General features: G+C 34.7%; 2 protein-coding genes and 1 pseudogene across 2 annotated transcripts; 1 reads left to right on the top strand and 2 right to left on the bottom strand.

Annotated features, from left to right (window-relative positions):
- Positions 1-1,642: 1,642 nt before the first annotated feature.
- LOC102588179 (serine/threonine-protein kinase ATG1c-like) lies at positions 1,643-9,001 on the top strand. The gene is made up of 14 exons (XM_006338947.2): positions 1,643-1,832; positions 1,934-2,206; positions 3,077-3,197; positions 3,315-3,373; positions 4,188-4,252; positions 4,460-4,553; positions 4,633-4,713; positions 4,839-4,947; positions 5,148-5,220; positions 5,304-5,665; positions 5,806-6,155; positions 7,591-7,879; positions 8,356-8,426; positions 8,588-9,001. The coding sequence occupies exons 2-14, from the start codon at positions 1,958-1,960 to the stop codon at positions 8,816-8,818; spliced, it is 2,154 nt and encodes a 717-aa protein (XP_006339009.1). The 5' UTR covers positions 1,643-1,832; positions 1,934-1,957; the 3' UTR covers positions 8,819-9,001.
- Positions 9,002-10,522: 1,521 nt separating this feature from the next.
- On the bottom strand, positions 10,523-12,448 carry LOC102597349 (protein NRT1/ PTR FAMILY 5.7-like; annotated as a pseudogene).
- A 226-nt stretch (positions 12,449-12,674) lies between these two features.
- LOC102587852 (protein NRT1/ PTR FAMILY 5.6-like) lies at positions 12,675-15,261 on the bottom strand. Its single transcript, XM_006338946.2, has 4 exons — positions 14,956-15,261; positions 14,559-14,776; positions 13,743-14,287; positions 12,675-13,647 (listed from the first exon to the last, which is right to left on the bottom strand). Exons 1-4 carry the CDS (start codon positions 15,110-15,112, stop codon positions 12,774-12,776), a joined length of 1,794 nt encoding a protein of 597 aa, XP_006339008.1. The 5' UTR covers positions 15,113-15,261; the 3' UTR covers positions 12,675-12,773.
- Positions 15,262-18,476: the final 3,215 nt, after the last annotated feature.

The following is an 18,476-nucleotide window of genomic DNA, read 5'->3' as shown; positions in this document are numbered from 1 at the left end:
GCTTGAATTATATTTTAGAATTTTCAAAATATGATTGAAATGTACATCAATTGAGTATTTAATATGAATTAACTATTTACGTAAAATAAATTAGATTTATTGTGATGAAGACCTGTCCCATGCATACACTAATTTAGTTTTCTATATATTTTGTTATGTTGTAAATGTTGTGTTAATTAGTTATGTACCTCCTTCTTAGAAAAGATAATTCAAGTTTTGCTTTCACTAAAATAGCTAGGTAGATGTGAAATTTTATATTAGATTATTTAGTTATATAATTTCAATTTCATCAAAAACTTTCTTTTAATCTTTGATTTTAATTCCTTAGCTATGAGCATATGAGGCATCACACAGCTAGAATTTAGTATTTCTTTCATTGATTAGTATGTGTATTCTATTTTTATTTGGGGAATTTTCACATATAGTCACTCAAAAATAACTTAATTAAGTTTCATAACTATAGTTTGCTAATTACAATTTGTAGCTACATGTTATAGAGAGGAGAGCGGCGAGCGAAATTGGGAGAGGGAGGAGAGAGGCGAGCGAGAGAGGGCAGAGAGTGGAGAGAGACGAATTGTATATGTATATATGTCAAAGTAATTGTGTATATGTAACTGGTATACATATGTATTTGTATATCTGGTGAGTGAGATTGGGAGGGGGAGACTGGGAGAGGGAGGAGAGAGGCGAGCAAGAGAGGACAATAATTTGTATAAATCGCATCTCGTTTGTATAATTTGTGGGTACGTTTGTACAATTCGCATGTTTTTGTATAATTGAATAATACAAAGTTTGAAATTATACAAATATGATAAAACTCGAAATAACAAATTGATACAAACATAAACATATGAACTTTAAACAGTTATACAAATTATATTATACAAATTAAATTATATAAATTATATTATACAAAATCCGAAAACTACACGTTTATACAAACTTTAAAAATTTATAAAAAAAAAAAGATTGAATGTATACGGTGATAAAATTGAAAAACCTAAGGAAATCATCGTCATATACAAATACAAACAATCGTATACAAATACAAATAAAATGAAGAATTATTAGTTGTGAATTATACAAATCTGACTAATTATACAAACTCGAAGTCAGCCCATGTAATTAATGGTTAATGTTAGTAAAAACCTAAGGAAATCATCGTCATATACAAATACAAACAATCGTATACAAATACAAATAAAATGAAGAATTATTAGTTGTGAATTATACAAATCTGACTAATTATACAAACTCGAAGTCAGCCCATGTAATTAATAGTTAATGTTAGTCACGAGTAATAATTACAATAAACTATAGCTATAATGACTAATTAAATAGTATAAATTTGTTCAACCACGTAATTTTCCCTATTTTATTAAGCCTGCCTATTAAATAAAAAAGTGGCACCATTGTATCTTCAAATTCTTCTCTTTACTCCTATTTATGAGTTTGTCATCTTGATAATTATATAAATATTGAACTCCTAATTATTATTTTTTCCATAAATAAGCATTTTAAGAATATGTGATATAGAGATCAATGAAGTTGGTTGCTATGAGGTGTGATATTTTAATAAAATTGTCATTCATGAATGCATTTACGTAAACTAATCCGGATAAATAGGGTAAATTAAGTGCAAATATGTATGTTGACCGCTGCACCCTGACACGGCACACTAACATCAAACTTCCAAGTCCAACACAAACACTGATAAAAGAAGATGAAGAATTCCATTGATATCTCTCTTCAAGCTCTTCATTATCTTTAATCACAATCACCAGAATTCCTTGCTGATAATCTGAATTATCACCAATTCATCTCCATAATCTGTACGCCTCTCTACCAAAACTTCAATACAAAAAACTTTGAATTTGATTTATTCTGCAATTGGCATAATCTGAATATCAATTTGACTTCTTCGGATTGTTAGGGTTTGGGGATATTTGCAGGTGTGATGGATCAATCGACGAGCAGAGGTGGGAAATTTGTGATTAGGGACTATGTGGTTGAGAAGCAAATCGGGGCGGGGTCTTTCTCGACGGTGTGGCTAGCACGCCACCGTGTCAACGGCACAGAAGTGGCGATCAAGGAGATTGTTACCGCTCGGCTCAACAGTAAACTCAAAGAGAGCCTCAAATCTGAAATTGTTATTCTACAGAGAATCAGTCATCCTAATATTATTCACTTGCACGACATGATCGAGGTCCTACTCTACTCAATTCAATTTCATTGTCTGTACTACATATTTAGTTGAACAAATTTGTTTATGCTACTACTCAAAAAAGCTTAGGGGTAGTTTGGTAGCTGGTTAGATTATGCATCTATTAGTAATAAATATAGAGATTAGTTACGAGTATGTATTAGTTTTTGTATTAGTTAGGCAAGATTTAGTTATTACGCTTTCTAGCCTACATAAATAATACATACATTCCCTCGTAACTTAGATTAGTATAGTTATTTGAGTTTCTAAATTGCAAATCAAACACCGTATTAATTTCAAACATGAATAACTTATTCCTAACCAGCCACCAAACGTGATATTCCTTATGCCAGCTACCAAACGTGATATTACTTATGCAAGATATAGTACCTACATAACTCACCTCCAAACCAGCTACCAAACGACCCTTTACATTTTTCCTAGAAGTTTGGCTAATCTCTAATAGAAACATTTTCTTTTAAAAAAAATAAGCACCTTTGGCTTCTTAGAAGCTTGGGGAAAGAGGCTAGTAACAATATGAAATTATTAGGAAGTGTCTAACTTGTATAAGAGAGATTTAACTCCCACTGTAAAGATAGTTTTCCCTTCTTGAAGTGTAACGGTAACTTGCTGTGGTCTTTCTCTTTTTAAACTCTAGATGATGATTAAAAATTCAGCACTTATGCGTAGCTATGGATGGATAGTATATCCTTTTTAGATGTTATGTAAATTTGGAACTGTATATTTACTATTTGGAGTTGCATTGTGTTACTAGCTTTATAATTGCTTAAAAGAGAAACAAAATGTTTTTCCGACCTTCATATACGCTTTTTGCTTCTTATCTAAATGAACCCTCACGTGCATGGGTTATAGGATCCGGGGAAAATATATATTGTTTTAGAGTACTGCAGAGGGGGTGATCTTTCAATGTACATACAACGACGTCAAGGGAGAATCGCAGAAGCAACTGCCAAACATTTCATGCAGCAGCTAGGTTTGTGTAAACTGTAAAGCTTCTATTTTCTTCTGCCTATTTTCCTGTATTCACTTTAGACTGAATATTCTTTTATGAATTCCGCATGGTAATATTCATTTTCATATCATGCCACAGCATCTGGTCTAAAAGTCCTTCGCGAAAACAATCTAATCCACAGGGACCTAAAGCCTCAGGTTTGCTTTCCTTCGTGTGTTATGCTCAAAATTTAGTTTGCTTTGGTGGTTGCCTTGACAGCCCAAGCTACAAATTTAAACATATGAATTTAGTTGTTTTTTGTCTAAAGAGGAGCATTAGGTGCTGAAACGTATGTTCCTTTCCAGAAATTCTCATTTTAAAGTCATGACCATGTAATGTCTACCATTGTAGCTTTTTTCTGTAAATATTAGAAAAATGACAGCTGCAAAGAGACTACTGATCAGTCGTGTACTAATGATTTGACATTACCAAGTAGCAGTGGCCTTGTTCTGTCCGAAGCAATCTACTATATTGATAACCAGATCCTAGTAGCTAATGATTTGAAGAAACTAAAAGTAACGATTGAATTGTTGGAAATACTTGCATGACTTACGGGTGACCAAGGTGTGCAATTGCCTTATTCTTGAATAGCTAATTACATTTCTCTAATGTAGGTTTCTTATTATTAACTCATTAATCAAAATAAATATATCAAAGAAAAGGAAGGTATTCAGGAGATGAAATCCCAAACTAGTTGGGTCGGCTATATTAATCCTTATTGACCATGCTACTCCATATAATCCAAGGAGACGACTGTCTATAAACAAATATAGTGACATTTTTTTCTTCAATTTGGTACATCTTAGTTGAGGGAGGGGAACCAAATGTGTGGTTTTCTAGGAGTAAATAGTCTCTCTTTGGTAGTAATTCTTTCTTTCTTTCGGAGATAAGTACTATTCTGGAAACTTCTAAGAATTTGAATTGTCGTTCGGTGGAACTGTCAACTCATTGACTTGTGTCCTGATCCTACAGAATCTTCTATTGTCTGCAATTGATGACAACTCCACCTTGAAGATTGCTGATTTTGGGTTTGCAAGGTAAAGTTGTAGTACACTGTCAGAAACGTCAATCTCCTAATGTCCCCCTTCCACGGAGAAGGTCTTTTATTTAACATTTTTCATCTCTTTCAGAAAAAACATTTGCTAGATTCTCTTTCATCCTTCCCTTCTGTTTTAAGATTTGCAGCTTTAGAGTTAAAGGTTCTCCTAAGCTGTCCGCTCAAAATTACCATTCTCTCTTGTCAGATCTTTGCAGCCTAGGGTGCTTGCAGAAACTCTATGCGGGTCGCCATTGTACATGGCTCCCGAAATAATGCAACTTCAAAAATATGATGCAAAGGTGTTATTCTCTTTCTACACACACCAGTCCATATGCTATTCTCTTTTAAATTCATATTAACTTTTGGCTCAAAACACAGGCAGATCTCTGGAGTGTTGGTGCCATTCTGTTCCAGCTAGTAACTGGCAAAACCCCATTTACTGGAAACAATCAAATACAGGTTTAATTTCTTTTCAGCTGTACATAGTAACTTACCTTATTGGTTGTTTCAATTTCAGTTTAACTGGTGACATTCAAATGGCTTGTAGCCAGCCCTGTTTTAACTTTTTTCCATTTTTCCTGTAGTTGCTCCAAAACATAATGAGGTCCACTAAATTGCAATTTCCTCTAGATGCCAAGAATCTAAGTCCTCATTGCATAGATTTATGTCAAAAGTTATTGCGCCGTAATCCAGGTACTTCTTTTATGTTGACTAGATTTCAATAATTTAAAATCCACTCATTGATTGTTTCCAAAACCTCAGTACTTAGATCATAGTTTTTTACATGCTTTGCCATCGAAAATGCCATAAGATTGAAAGCCTGAGTTAACCGTTACATGGCATTTTCTTATGAAAAGTTCAAAATTTCTATTTCTGCATATCTGAACGCACAGTGGAGCGGTTGACATTTGAAGAGTTCTTTAACCACCCATTTCTTGCACAGAAGCAGCCTGATGAGTTGTCTAGGTAAGCTAGTTGATGAATTAACATACTTGATATGACATACACGTTTCATGGCACTGACTTTATGTTTTGGACATGCTACACAGGAATCAGAGACCTCAAAGGGTAATAGATGGGTTTTCTCTGACAGAACGCAATCCTGTAAGGCGCACTGAGGAAACTTTTCAAGAAGATGGCTTACCATTTAGTTTAGATGATGATTCCAGCAATCCTGATGGTGGTCCTTCTTTTGCTGGGATATCACTGAGATCTTCCTGTGGATTTTCTCATGATGCAAAAGATTATAGGAAAGAAGTTACAAGTGCTTCAAACAAAACCGGTCCTCCTTTGAATTGTAGCAACATCAACCATAAATCAAATGTTATTGGTTCTAGTCCTGGCCAACACCGACATTCAGAAGGCAAGCTGAAGGAATCCAGTTCCATGGACCATAGACTATGTCCAAGAGGTGCTCTGTTCAATAATGTTCCAAATTTTCTTTTTGCCTACATAGTTGAAATGAAAATTCTCCTTTTGTTTATCCTATCACTAGTTTGGTCAGATTTAAATTTGCTGATTTGGCATTCACCTGATTGACTGATCCAACAGTGGCGGATTCATTCGAATTGATTGAGCGGGAATATGTCCTTGTGTCTGGGTCCCTCATGGACTCATCTTCTTCAGCAGGTGCTTCTAGGCTTAGCAATACACCATTTAGATCAAGTTGTTCCCTGCAAGCCTCTGGGAACATGGACTCTAGATTAAGTGAGTCTGTGGTTGTTGCTGGTCCTGCAACTAATAGCATAGTACTAAGGTTGGAAAGTCCCTCTTCTGCTCCAGGAGCTTCACAAGGATCCACAGATATAGTAGACCCTCTGGAGAAGCCAACTGATGGCATAGCCAGAATTGAGTCGCTGCAACATTCTGCTTCTGCTATCACAGAGCTGGTCAATGAGAAGGTAACTCACGTTAAGGCATTTTCCCTTCAAAAATGTTAGAAGTCCTATATCTGAATATGTTAGGTGGTTCTTAGCATGCAGGGGTGGAGGGAGAACACTTAAGTCTAGTTCATTATATCCTGCAATCTTTTTTCTCCTACTCTTCATTTAGAGAGCAATACAGTTCTGTGGTGGCCTTTCAACTCTTGTTTATCATTGATTTATTGCATGCATAGTAGGGGTCTAACATCTTTGCTCAAGCTTGTGTCATCTAAATTTATCAAGTTTTACATCCCCGTGTACTTCAAAAGCATTTTTCAAGGTACCTAGGTATGATGAAGATGTATTTTTCCCAGTTATTTATCAATAGTAAAACGTAGAAGGATGAACATCTTCATCTAGGTGCAGATAGACTGCTCTTTTTCTTTCTTTTTTTGGCTGTTTATTACTGGAATTTGTGTTAAAACATATTTATTGCTTTGCATTGTGTTCAATATCTTAAGTTTGAAATCATTTTCTGTTTCTGAGTTGAAAATATTTCTATTGTGCTAAATGTGAATAGAAGGTGTTTAAGTACAAACATGAGCTGTTTGCTGAAGTATTTTACATCTTTATGTACATTTTTTTAATACATCTTTACATACATAAAGTTAACTTTTTAATTCCTGAAAAACCTTTTAAAAGAATTTCATAAAGCAAAACGAAGTGTTTTTCCTGGTGGACCAGGTCATTTAAATGGTATCACGTTCTATTTTGATTTGTAATTTATGATCTAAGCTTCATTTATCTTTCTAGGTTAATATAAATTTCTAACTATATTGGAGATATCTAGTTTTGCAAGTTTGACTTAACCAAACATCCCATACATGATCAACAACCAACTGCTCTCAATCCCAAACTAATAGGGGGTTAGGTAATGTTTCTTAGTATCCATTGTGCTCTATTACATCCTATTTTATTCTAACTGTAGATAATTCGTATTTTAAAAGCAGGGTTTCTCCAAAACTAGATGTTCATATCTTGCATTTATCCCAAGATACAAATTTTTTTATAACACTGAACTTGGTGCAAGTGTAATGATATGATCTATGCCTAATCACATCTAGTTGATCTCTCCTATTGTGTTTTGTTCTTTAAGTCTGTATTGATTCAAGAGATTATAGGTTTTCTTTATCTGCCTATAGTTGATATATCTTGAATATGCACCAAACTTTTTAATTTTAGGTAGTGCTAAATGTTTGAATGCTGGTGATATCTTTGTATCTGCATCTGCCTACTCTTTAGAAACTTTTCTTTGGTGCTACTGTATGCATTCTTCTGTTCAGTGTTCACTAGCAATCTTGATAGCTTGGTAGACGATTATGCCTCCTCATGATTCTTTTTGGCTTGGCAGATTAAGCTATTATTTGATCATTATTGATGTTCTCTCACTAATACTTGTCTGTTCTGTTTATAGATTGCCGCAGGCAAGCATCTGGAAGCATTTTCAATTGAGCTTGTCATGCTTGCAATATGGAAGCAAGCCTTGCATGTTTGTCATACACAAGCGGCATCAGCAATTGAAGGAAGTCCAAACCAAAAAACTGCTGAATTGATGGAGATTTTAAGGGACAGTCGAGTTAGGCCTGACATTAAAAAGGACACTTGTAACAATTTGGGGCCAGAGAATGTGTTATCTCATATTCAAAGAGCATTTCTGAGTGAAGTTGGGAAGGCAGAGGAACTTGCCAAACATATAGAGCCTGGTAAATATTTGAACTTACTGAAAGAAAAAAGTGCATGGTATGATCAAGTACTGAAACTTGTGCTGCGTGCCTTCCTGTTCTAATTGACCTTTTTGTGCTTTATATGTGACCCTTTTCGCAGTTACTGTGCTTTTGGTTTGCCCTTTGTTTTGTTTCCTCCCCTTTTTCTAGTAGGATGATAACTAGCTTTTAATATGCCCGGCTTAGCTTTAATCCATTGTTAGTCAAGAAAAAATATGCTAGCAATCTTTATGGTTTCTCAAGAGGATCTAGAGATATGGAATTACCAACTCTTCCGTAGATGATAAATAGCTGCATTCATCAAATGTTTTCTTTAGCTATTGTCTTACATCTGTCCTTCCTAGTTGTGGTAATGTTTTAAGTTTTTTGCTTGAAAATAACTCATAAACCTACTTATTTATGGCCTTAGCAAATAAAGATGAAGACATTTATGTCTATTTGTTGCTTGTTTCTAGGAAATGCCGAGGTACCAGATGCAATGGAGATGATATTTCAATCTGCACTAGACCTCGGCAGAAAGGGAGCGGTAAGTATTTCATTTTATCTTGGTAGTGTTTGGTAAAAGTGGAACTAATTTCGATTAGCAACAATATATAATTGTCGCCATGTAACATTAGGAAGGGAAAAAAACTTGAAATCTCTAAGATTCAATTTAAAGGATTTACTGGATATTGAAATATGTGGCAGGTTGACGAGTACATGGGTCGGACTGAAGATGCAGTGGTGTTTTATTCAAAAGCAGTACGCTTGTTAGCATTCCTTCAAGTAGAAGCACCATCACTCATTCTAAATCCTCCATTCTCACTGACAAACTCCGATCGCTATAGGCTTAGGAGTTACATTGATGTTCTCAATAACAGGCAAAGTGTTTCAAGGTCTCAAATCATGACTGTGCTCAAGTGTGAGGATCAGCACTGATCCCCGTGAAGGCGATAGATGAGTGAAGAGAAAACTGTTAATATATAATGATGATTTAACATATCACAACTTATTCTGTATAGTTCTTTATCTGTACAGTTATTCTTTCACTAATTTTAAAGAAAGTGAAAAGTCCTTTTATATGGTTTGAAAGCTATTATTACTGTAATTAAAGTTCCTTTCTGAAAATTTCAGAAATGACTAACTTTTGGACATAATTAAGCTTCAGTAGCTATAGTTTAGATATTTACCATTCATAGCAATCGTTTGAGATATTAGGCCAAAGAAATAATCTCTCTCGCCTTTCTTGCTCTCATCTTTTTTTTGTATTTTGTATTTTTATCTTTCTCTGTATTTCTATTATTTTTGAGGTGTCGGGTAGTCGTATTTGTTGTGTTAATACGTGCATTTGAGTTGTATCAACGAATACAACTTTCATGTATATAATATAAAGATACAAACAACAAAAAATACAGAGGATTATATTTATTTCCTCGAATTGCAATTGTATTCATTCGTTCTTGTATCACTTGTATGCATATGTGCCTTTAGGTTGTATTGATGAATACAAAATGTATGTATACAAAAATACAAACAACAAAAAATATAAGGGATTGTATTTATTCGTTCTTGTATCACTTGTATTCATGATCATATTTAGACAATATCAACGAATACAAAAATACAAAAGATTGTATTCATTCACTCTAATGTCACTTGTATTTTTTTCACTCTTTTATTCATTTACTCTAATTAAATTCTTATTTGACCCACTCAGTTCAATCTCACCTCGTTCAAGCCCCACGGACCAACAGACTTATTCACGTTAAACTAAAAAGTCATGTTCTTAAATCATAGTCCAACCTTACCTATATCGTGTGTATATATTTATTTTTATATTGGAATAATTACAAAGATCTCATCTCATGTTTCGCTCCATTACACTTACATTCCTTGTGATTTAGGGTATTACTCTTACCCAACTTGTGGGAGTTAATAAGAAGTTTATTTCTTTGAAAAAAGATTATTACACCAACATTTGGTTTAATTTTGAATTTTTACTGTTTCACATTTCTATTTCATTTATTGTTCTCATTTCCTCCTTTATTTCAAGTTTAACTGATTTACTCCATGTATAATTTTTGCAGGTCCCTTTGACATTGAACGTATCGCCTGCAGAACCAGGATAATAGTTCAGTTCAATACGAAGCAGCTTTCTTCATTTGGAGAATCCGACACATACGATATCGAAAGTAAGGAGTCCGCACAACTTATTTCAGTACCATCTTAATTGCAATAGTATTTTTGTGCAAATGAGCAATTCTAATCATTTTTAAAGGGAAAAGCTCAAATATGACATTAAACTTTGAAAAAAGACTCATCTTTGTCATCCGTTAAAAGTTTGATTCATCTATAATATTTCAGTTAACAAATAATGGTATGGGCGAGTTTTTTCTCAAACAGAAATGGCATAGATGAACCAAACTTTTAACGGAAGACATAGATGAGTCTTTTCTCAAAGTTCAATGGCATATTTGAGTCTTTTCCCTTTGTGAAAATATTGATAGGTACTTGTATTTTGATAGCTGAGTATGAAATTTCAAAGAGTGCTTTGAATCAGGTATTTTCTCTCTTTTCCATAGATGATAGAACTCATACATGTCTTAAAGAGGAAATGAAGGAATTATATTTCCTTTTAGCTTATCAGAATACATTGATATTACTATTTTAGTGAACTTCTTAAATAAAGTTTGAAGAATATTTACATGAACTAAGCCATTGCTTCATGATTATCCCTATCATCACAATCAGCCACAGACATAGTTGCTTTACAGTGAACATTATTGTACGAATAATTCCTCGCAACAATGACATAAACACACAAATTCACTGCTGTCATGATAGCTAACAACCAGTAGAAATAGTCGAGCCGGCTGCTATTTAGATCCTTTCCTAACCAACTCTTACCATTTTTTCTGTGATATGATCCACAAATGGTTATCAAATGAAATTTGCAGCACCATTTACACTAAGGTATAATGCAATGCCCAAGCTTCTCATAGAATCAGGTACTTGGTCGTAGACGTATTCTTGCAATCCCACTTAAGGCAAATCCATCTGCTATTCCAAGGATAAGGAACTTGAGCCTTCGAGTGGATTTTTGTGAACAAGATTCAGTCTCTTTCTCTCAACCAAAGCTGCAACGATCATGATAGAAACGGAGAAGATCATTCCAATACCGATCATTTGGAGGATACTAATCCCTCTCTCATTTCCTGTTGTCCTTCTCAAGAAAGGTACAAGAATTTTTTCATAGAAAGCAACAGATATATTATCATGCCAACAACTGTCAGGGCATAAATTGAGGCTGGGGGGAATCTTGAAATTGTGAATGATCTTCCGGTTCATTGTCACGCCTGGTTTTCTGAAAAAAGTTACAGCTAGCGATACACATATACCAAATGGTATAGTGATTTTCATCATCAAACTGATCAGCTCCAAAGCTCTCAAGAGAAGGCTTGTGTCCTCTGGTTCCAATAGAGATTAAATAGATTGCTAGAAAGAAGATTGGCTCATGGACGTTCCTCCGTTTATCACAGAGGTCACTCTCACAAGGTTTTAAGCTCCGGACCACTCTAGACATTGTCAAGAGAAGCAAGCCCTGATCCACGTTTAAGCCAGAACAAGTAAGAGAAAATTCATCGATTCGTTACAATGTCTTAAAGTTCAATGATTCTAGAACCAAATTTGTGATCCGATTTTCTCTTGTTCAAATTGGACTTCCGAAAAGTTTTCATTATTTATCTAGAAGTAGAACATTTTAACCAACCATGTTAATCCGATTTTCAGATTTTAACAGTTGATTAGTGTTACTACTCTAGTAGGGTCAACAGCTTTTGGCACATGTTTTTCTTTATCTTAAGGAAGTACTCTAAACTGACATTTCATGTTGAAAATTGCAAGGAGCGGAAATTTTGTTTGCCAGGAAGTAGACCGTGGAAGAGGGAAGAATGGTGGAGAATCGTCCCAAGTATGCATCAACGAGAAAGCCTCCCAGCAATGGCATCAAGGTAGTGACTCCTGTCCAGTAATTGACACTTTTTGCTGCTGTTTTGAGGTCTTGATGGGTGACTTTTGTTAGGTGTATAATCAAACTTGTGGCTATTCCAAAGAAGCTCAGCCTCTCACTGAATTCAATCACTGTTAAGGTAACAGTTCATCAGTATCTCCATTTACATAACTATAAAGGAGCATGTTCAACAAAATGTAAAATTTAAATTTCTTGATCTTCGAGTTAGTGTAAATCATGAGGGCAACATAAACTAGAAATATAAGTGAAGCTATTTGGTACGTATTCTAGTTGTTGGATAGATGCTTACCGATATAATAAAGAGGCAGGCCTTCCATACACCAGTTGAACTCCTAAGGGAAACTCGTCCTTTATGATCAACCGAAGAATCTCATCAACTTCTACTGATTCTGCTCTTTATCTTATGCTTCTTTGTTGGCTCTCAAGTACCAAAGAAGATATATTAGTACTCAAGTGGTTGATATGAGAAGTTGGTGGGTTAGTTAGTTTGTTCACTTTATATAGGAAGAAATTCCTCTTCATTGGCATTGTCAAAGTTCCTCAGAATATGAGTAATGAGCCAATGATTGTGACTTGAGGTTGACAAACAATTCCTTCCACTAAACTAAAGCAGTCCTTGTCCCTTAACTCAGCGAATGGCATTTGATGCTGAAATCAGATTCTTCTATTTGGATCGATCTCCTGCCACAAAAGTGGCAATGATAGATATTATAGCGGCCTAATTCGACTATACTTACAAGAGGAAAGCAATTGAAGTGACTGAGATTGAACAAGTAATTTTATTTCCATTTAGCTTATCAGAATACATTTTTATAACTATTACAGTGAACTTCTTAAATAAAGCTTGATGAATATTTACATAAACTAAACCATTGCTTCGCGATTATCCCTATCATCACAATCAGCCACAGACATAGTTGCCTTACAGCGAACATTCTTGTACGAATAATTCCTCGCAACAATGACATAAACACACAAATTTACAGCTGTAATGATAGCTAACAACCAGTAGAAGTAGTCGAGCCGGCTGCTGTTTGGATCCTTTCCAAACCAACTCTTGCCACTTTTCTCTGTGATATGATCCACAATGGTTATCAACAGGCTGCTAATGAAATTTGCAGCTCCAATTACACTAAGGTAAAGTGCAATGCCCAAACTTCTCATGGAATCAGGTACTTGATCATAGAAGAATTCTTGCAATCCCACTAAGGCAAATCCATCTGCTATTCCAAGGATAAGGAATTGTGGGGCTAGCCAAAACACACTCATTGAACTCGAACCTTCGAGTGGATTTTTGTCAACAAGATTCAGTCTTTTTCTTTCGACTAAAGCTGCAACGATCATAGTAGAGATCGAGAAGATCATTCCAATACCGATCCTTTGGAGAATATTTATGCCCCTCTCATTTCCTGTTGTCCTTCTCAGGAAAGGTACAAGGATTTTGTCATAGAAAGCAACAGATATTATCATGCCAACAGCTGTCAGGGCATAAATTGAGGCTGGGGGAATCTCGAAATTGTGAATGATCCTCCGGTTCATTGTCACGCCTTGTTTTAAGAAAAAAGTTGCAGCTTGTGCTACGCATATACCAAACGGTAAAGTGGTTAGCCAAATAGGTATCATGTTGATAATTAGCTTCAGTTCTTCCACATTGGTGACAGTTGCAAGTTTCCACGGATTCCGTTGCTGTTCTGTCGAATCTTGAGTTTGATCTAGGATTGCTGCTTTATCAAGGAACCTGTAAAGTATGATAAAAAATTGTTTTCAATGATATATTTATAAACCTTTCCTGAGTAATTGCATAACCTAATCACGACTAAGTTTGAATCTTACTTTAGCCTTTTGGTGTGGCCTAAGAGCCTCCTTTGGGTAGTTTCTGACTTGGGAACTTCATGTAGATGAAAAGGATCTGAAGGAAGTTGAAGGCTTCTTTTCCGAATTGCAGCTACGAGCACGTTTAGCATGGGTGTTAATGGACTTCCAGTCGTCTTCCTAAAACGATACACTGGCTTCCCTGCATAGAAGATGGCTATACTAGAAGCCATAACTAGTGTGAGTATTACATCTGCCATGGCCCAGCTAACATGCTCTTGTACATAAACGATAAGAGTAACACCAAGTAATAGTCCACAGCATAGCCCAAAGTTCCACCAATTGAAAAATGACATTTTTTTCCTTCTTTCTTCAGGATTTTCATCATCAAACTGATCAGCTCCAAAGCTCTCAAGAGAAGGCTTGTGTCCTCCGGTTCCAACAGAGATTAAGTAGATTGCTAGGAAGAAGATTGGCTCATGGACATTCCTCCGTGTATCACAGAGGTCACTCTCACAAGGTTTTAAGCTCGGGACCACTCTAGACATTGTCAATAGAAGCAAGCCCTGATCCACATTTAAGCCAGAACAAGTAAGAGAAAATTCATCGATTCATTACAATGTCTTAAAGTTCAATGATTCTAGAGCCAAATTTGTGATCCGATTTTCTGTTGTTCGAATTGGATTTCCAAAAAAAATTCATTAGTTATCTAGAAGTAGAACATTTTTAACCAACCATTGAAAGCTAAAGTTTTGCACATGTTTTTCTTGATCTTAAGGAAGTACTCTAAACTACCATTTCATGTTGAAAATTGCAAGGAGCGGAAATTGTGTTTACCAGGAAGTAGACCGTGGAAGAGAGAAGAACGGTGGAGAATCGTCCCAAGTATGCATCAGCGAGAAAGCCTCCCAGCAATGGCATCAAGGTAGTGACTCCTGTCCAGTAATTGACACTTTTTGCTGCTGTTTTGAGGTCTTGATGGATGACTTTTGTTAAGTACATAATCAAACTCGTAGCTATTCCAAAGAAACTCAGCCTCTCACTGAATTCAATCACTGTTAAGGTAACGGTTCATCAGTATCTCCATTTACATAACTATAAAGGAGCATTTTCAACAAAATGTAGAATCTAAATTTCTTGATCTTCGAGTAAGTATAAATCATGAGAGCAACAAAAACTAGACATATAAGTGAAGCTATTCGGTGTGTATGCTAGTTGTTGTATAGATGCTTACCGATAATAAAGAGTGAGGCCTTCCATACACCAGTTGAACTCCTAAGAGGAACTCGTCCTTTATGATCAACCGAAGAATCATAAACCAGTTTTTGATCATCCATTTCTACTGATTCTGCTCTCGTTATCTGCTCCATTTCCACATTTATCTTATCCATTTTTTTGGCTCTTAAGATACCAAAGAAGATATATTAGTACTCAAGTGGTTGATATGAGAAGTTGGTGGGTTAGTTAGTTTGTTCACTTTTTATAGGAAAAAATTCCTCTTCATTGCTATAGTCAAAGTTCCTAAGAATATGAGTAATGAGCACCAAGAAATGTGAAAATAAATGGAATTTATTGCCAATGATTGTGACTTGAGGTTGACAAACAACTCCTTCCACTAAACTAAAGCAGTTCTTGGCCCTCAACTCTGTGTATGGCATCAATGCTGCAATCAGATTCTTCTACATGGATCGATCTCCTGTTACACAAGTGGCAATGATAGATATTGTAATGGCCTAAATTGACTATACTTACAAGAGGCATCAGATAAGTGTTTTCACAGTTGTACTTCATTTTATACTTCAGAATATATTAACACGCATTTTATTCGCGTTGTACCTTGTTCTTATCTTTTATTTTGTTGATGGGATTTGAAGTCTCAACATGAGTTGTAGCATAGGAGTAAGCACCACGAGGTCTCAGGTTCTAGTCCTAGTTATGTAATGTGAATTCATCTCAACCTTTTAGGAAAAATTTACACGACATACTCTGCAGCCAGATGGATTAGTCGAGGTACAGGCTAGCTAGTCCGAACACCAATGTCACAAACAAAGTACATTAACTTAGATTTTTAGTTCATGGTCAAAATGTCAGGAATTTTGTTGTAATTTCTAATAACTATGGCTAAATTCATTTGTCTTTCTTGGAAACACTATAAACTCATGAATCACATTTTTGTGTAAGTTGTTTATTTTCACCTTTCCTGGATTGATCATGTTTGTTGGTAGTGTTTGGTATCTGTCACAACACCATGCATAATAATGATGATAATAAAGGCCACATTAATATATCTTAATTACTCCACAATCTTGATTAGTGCATTTTTTTCATTTTACATGATAGGCTTGTTATTTGGAGATATTGTCTTTCGAAAACAGCCTCTCTACCTTGTCAAATAAAGATAAGATATGCGTATACTCTATTCTCTCCAGACTTTCACTTGTGGGACTAGACTCGGTATATTATTTATTTGGAGAGTGTTTTCTAAGTCCTTTAAATTTTTGGGTTGATTGGAGAGCTAGAGAATGTTACTTTTTGTGAATATAAAGTATTTGGTCATAAAAAATATGATTCAATTAGAGTACTATAAACATGTTCTTCATTAAGCCACCACCCCTCTCCACCATGAAGTTATGGTTGAAATTATTGTTCAAGCAGTTTGGTTTTAGATTTTTGAAGACTCCGGGATTTGTGGTCGGAATATTATTGCATAAAGTTACTCTATTTGTGCCGGTTGGTTGCAAGTTTTCTGTGAAATTAGTCAAGGTGGATGTTGTTGGTTCAGACATCACGATTATCAATTTTATTTCTACAAATACAAATAATTGGGGAACTTCTCTTTTTCTTAGATGAGCAAAGTGCATGAAGTTTTCAACAACTAAAATAATTACTTCTGTGTCCCATTAACACAGATGCATGTGAAAGTGTACAACTTGTACTAATTAGAAATAATAGTGGTTGTGTGCCAAAAAGGAAACTTAGAAATAGTGCTTCACATATATAGATGCAACAAATAAATCTAACACGTTTTGAAATATAAATCAACGTGTTATATTTTTTAAAAGTAAAAGTGTGGAAAGAGCTGGGAAGAATTTTGTCCAATATAGATAGAAGTTCAACTCAACTTTATGTACTAATAAAAGAAAAAGGCATCTTTTATTTATTTCTCGTTCAATTTATGTGATGTAGTTTACTAATTTTCTTGTATCACATACGAAGAGAGGATTGTTATTGAGTTCATAGGGTGATTTATCTGTAATGAAATGATTTATACACACAAATATCTATAACTTATTTTAGATTATAAATTTTGAAAATCTTTTTTTCTCTTTGCTAAATTCGTGTGGTACCCCTTTATAAAGTCTATAAGGCTAGGTTGAGATAATATTCCCCTTTTTTTTTTTGTGTGGGGGTACTCCTTACCAAGATTTTTTTTGTTCCGAGACTTCTGATTAAGAAAAGAGCAATCTCATCCACTCCACCACGTAGATAAGGGGATCTTAAGCCAAAATACTCCTCCATAAGGTTGACCAATGTGAATGCTAGAAATGATTAAGATGGATAATATTAATATTTGCCAAGTATAGTAAATGTCAAAGCTATTGATGTTGGCAAATTGCTTTTGTGGATACAATTATAATGACTACAGGAAATTTGATTCTCATGAAAAAGTGATAAAAACCCCAAATTGCGCCTATATTATCTATCACTATCGATCACATGATAATTCACATCTAATATTTACTGTTTCTAAATTTTGTTCTTGAATTCTAGCTACAACCCACTGAATAACAACACCAAATATTCGAAAATGACATCCAATATAAAAAAAAAATAACCAACCTTTCTGTTACAAAAAAAATTATGAAATTCCTTAAAAAGTCGGTTATCGTACACCTAAAGGTGTGATCTAGTGATCACTAATAGAGTGGGCTAAGAATTATAAAATCTCAGGTTCGTATTCCAACAAAACCAAGAACATTGAATGATTTCTTTTCATTAATTTTATCCTTAATGAATAAGGTTACTTGTTATTGGTAGGAGATATATCGTAAAATCAATTAAAGTACACTCATCTCGTCATTATAACATACCAATTAGGAGGGGAGGATATATACCATATAATTGGAGATTAAATGTTTATATTACATCTCAAATGAGGTGGATTTTGAATTTAAAGTTTATTATGAAATTTTACGACAATTTCAAGTTAATATATATAATAATAATAAGTGAATTTATAATCAAATATTTATAGATATTTAGAAAACTTCTAAGCATATATATGGAGTTTATGATAATATCGATAAATCATGAGAATTGGAATGTGTTTGACTTCGATAACATGGTAACAAAATGAACTTTAGGTATAACTCAATTAATATCTAGCACATGAGGTGAATATTGTCAAGATCATATACGGAGATCAGTATTCTCAACTTCATATTCACTCAAACTAGGCTATTAGCAACCGTGGTGGAAGCAGAATTTCATATAATGAGATTCAAAAAAAAAAAAAAACACTAGAGCATCACGCTAGGATTTGAACTTGTGACCGAAGGTAATTTTAATTTTGAGCCTCCCATACCATTATACTACTTAGAATATTTTCTTATTACAAGCAAATTCAACAGTTTATATATTATTAAAAGAAATATTTTTATTCAATTTACCTATAACAATTTTTCGATGAAAGGAATTCAGTCATATCCCTTAGCTCTCGCTCCCCCCCCCCCCCCCCCCCCCCCCCCCCCCCCC

This window comes from Solanum tuberosum, unplaced genomic scaffold (genome assembly GCF_000226075.1).
Source record: "Solanum tuberosum cultivar DM 1-3 516 R44 unplaced genomic scaffold, SolTub_3.0 scf00008, whole genome shotgun sequence".
In the NCBI taxonomy this organism is placed as follows: domain Eukaryota; kingdom Viridiplantae; phylum Streptophyta; class Magnoliopsida; order Solanales; family Solanaceae; genus Solanum; species Solanum tuberosum.
This window is presented reverse-complemented; position numbering and strand designations above follow the sequence as displayed.

Bases quoted from the DNA above. Each gene is read 5' to 3' on its own strand.
- LOC102587852 (XM_006338946.2), bottom strand. From the start codon at position 15,112: ATGGATAAGATAAATGTGGAAATGGAGCAGATAACGAGAGCAGAATCA. The intron at 14,777-14,955 runs GTAAGCATCTAT...TTACCTTAACAG, and splicing joins GGCCTCACTCTTTATTATCG to TGATTGAATTCAGTGAGAGG. The intron at 14,288-14,558 runs GTAAACACAATT...AATGTGGATCAG, and splicing joins CTTCCACGGTCTACTTCCTG to GGCTTGCTTCTATTGACAAT.
- LOC102588179 (XM_006338947.2), top strand. From the start codon at position 1,958: ATGGATCAATCGACGAGCAGAGGTGGGAAATTTGTGATTAGGGACTAT. The intron at 3,198-3,314 runs GTTTGTGTAAAC...ATCATGCCACAG, and splicing joins ACATTTCATGCAGCAGCTAG to CATCTGGTCTAAAAGTCCTT. The intron at 5,221-5,303 runs GTAAGCTAGTTG...CATGCTACACAG, and splicing joins CAGCCTGATGAGTTGTCTAG to GAATCAGAGACCTCAAAGGG.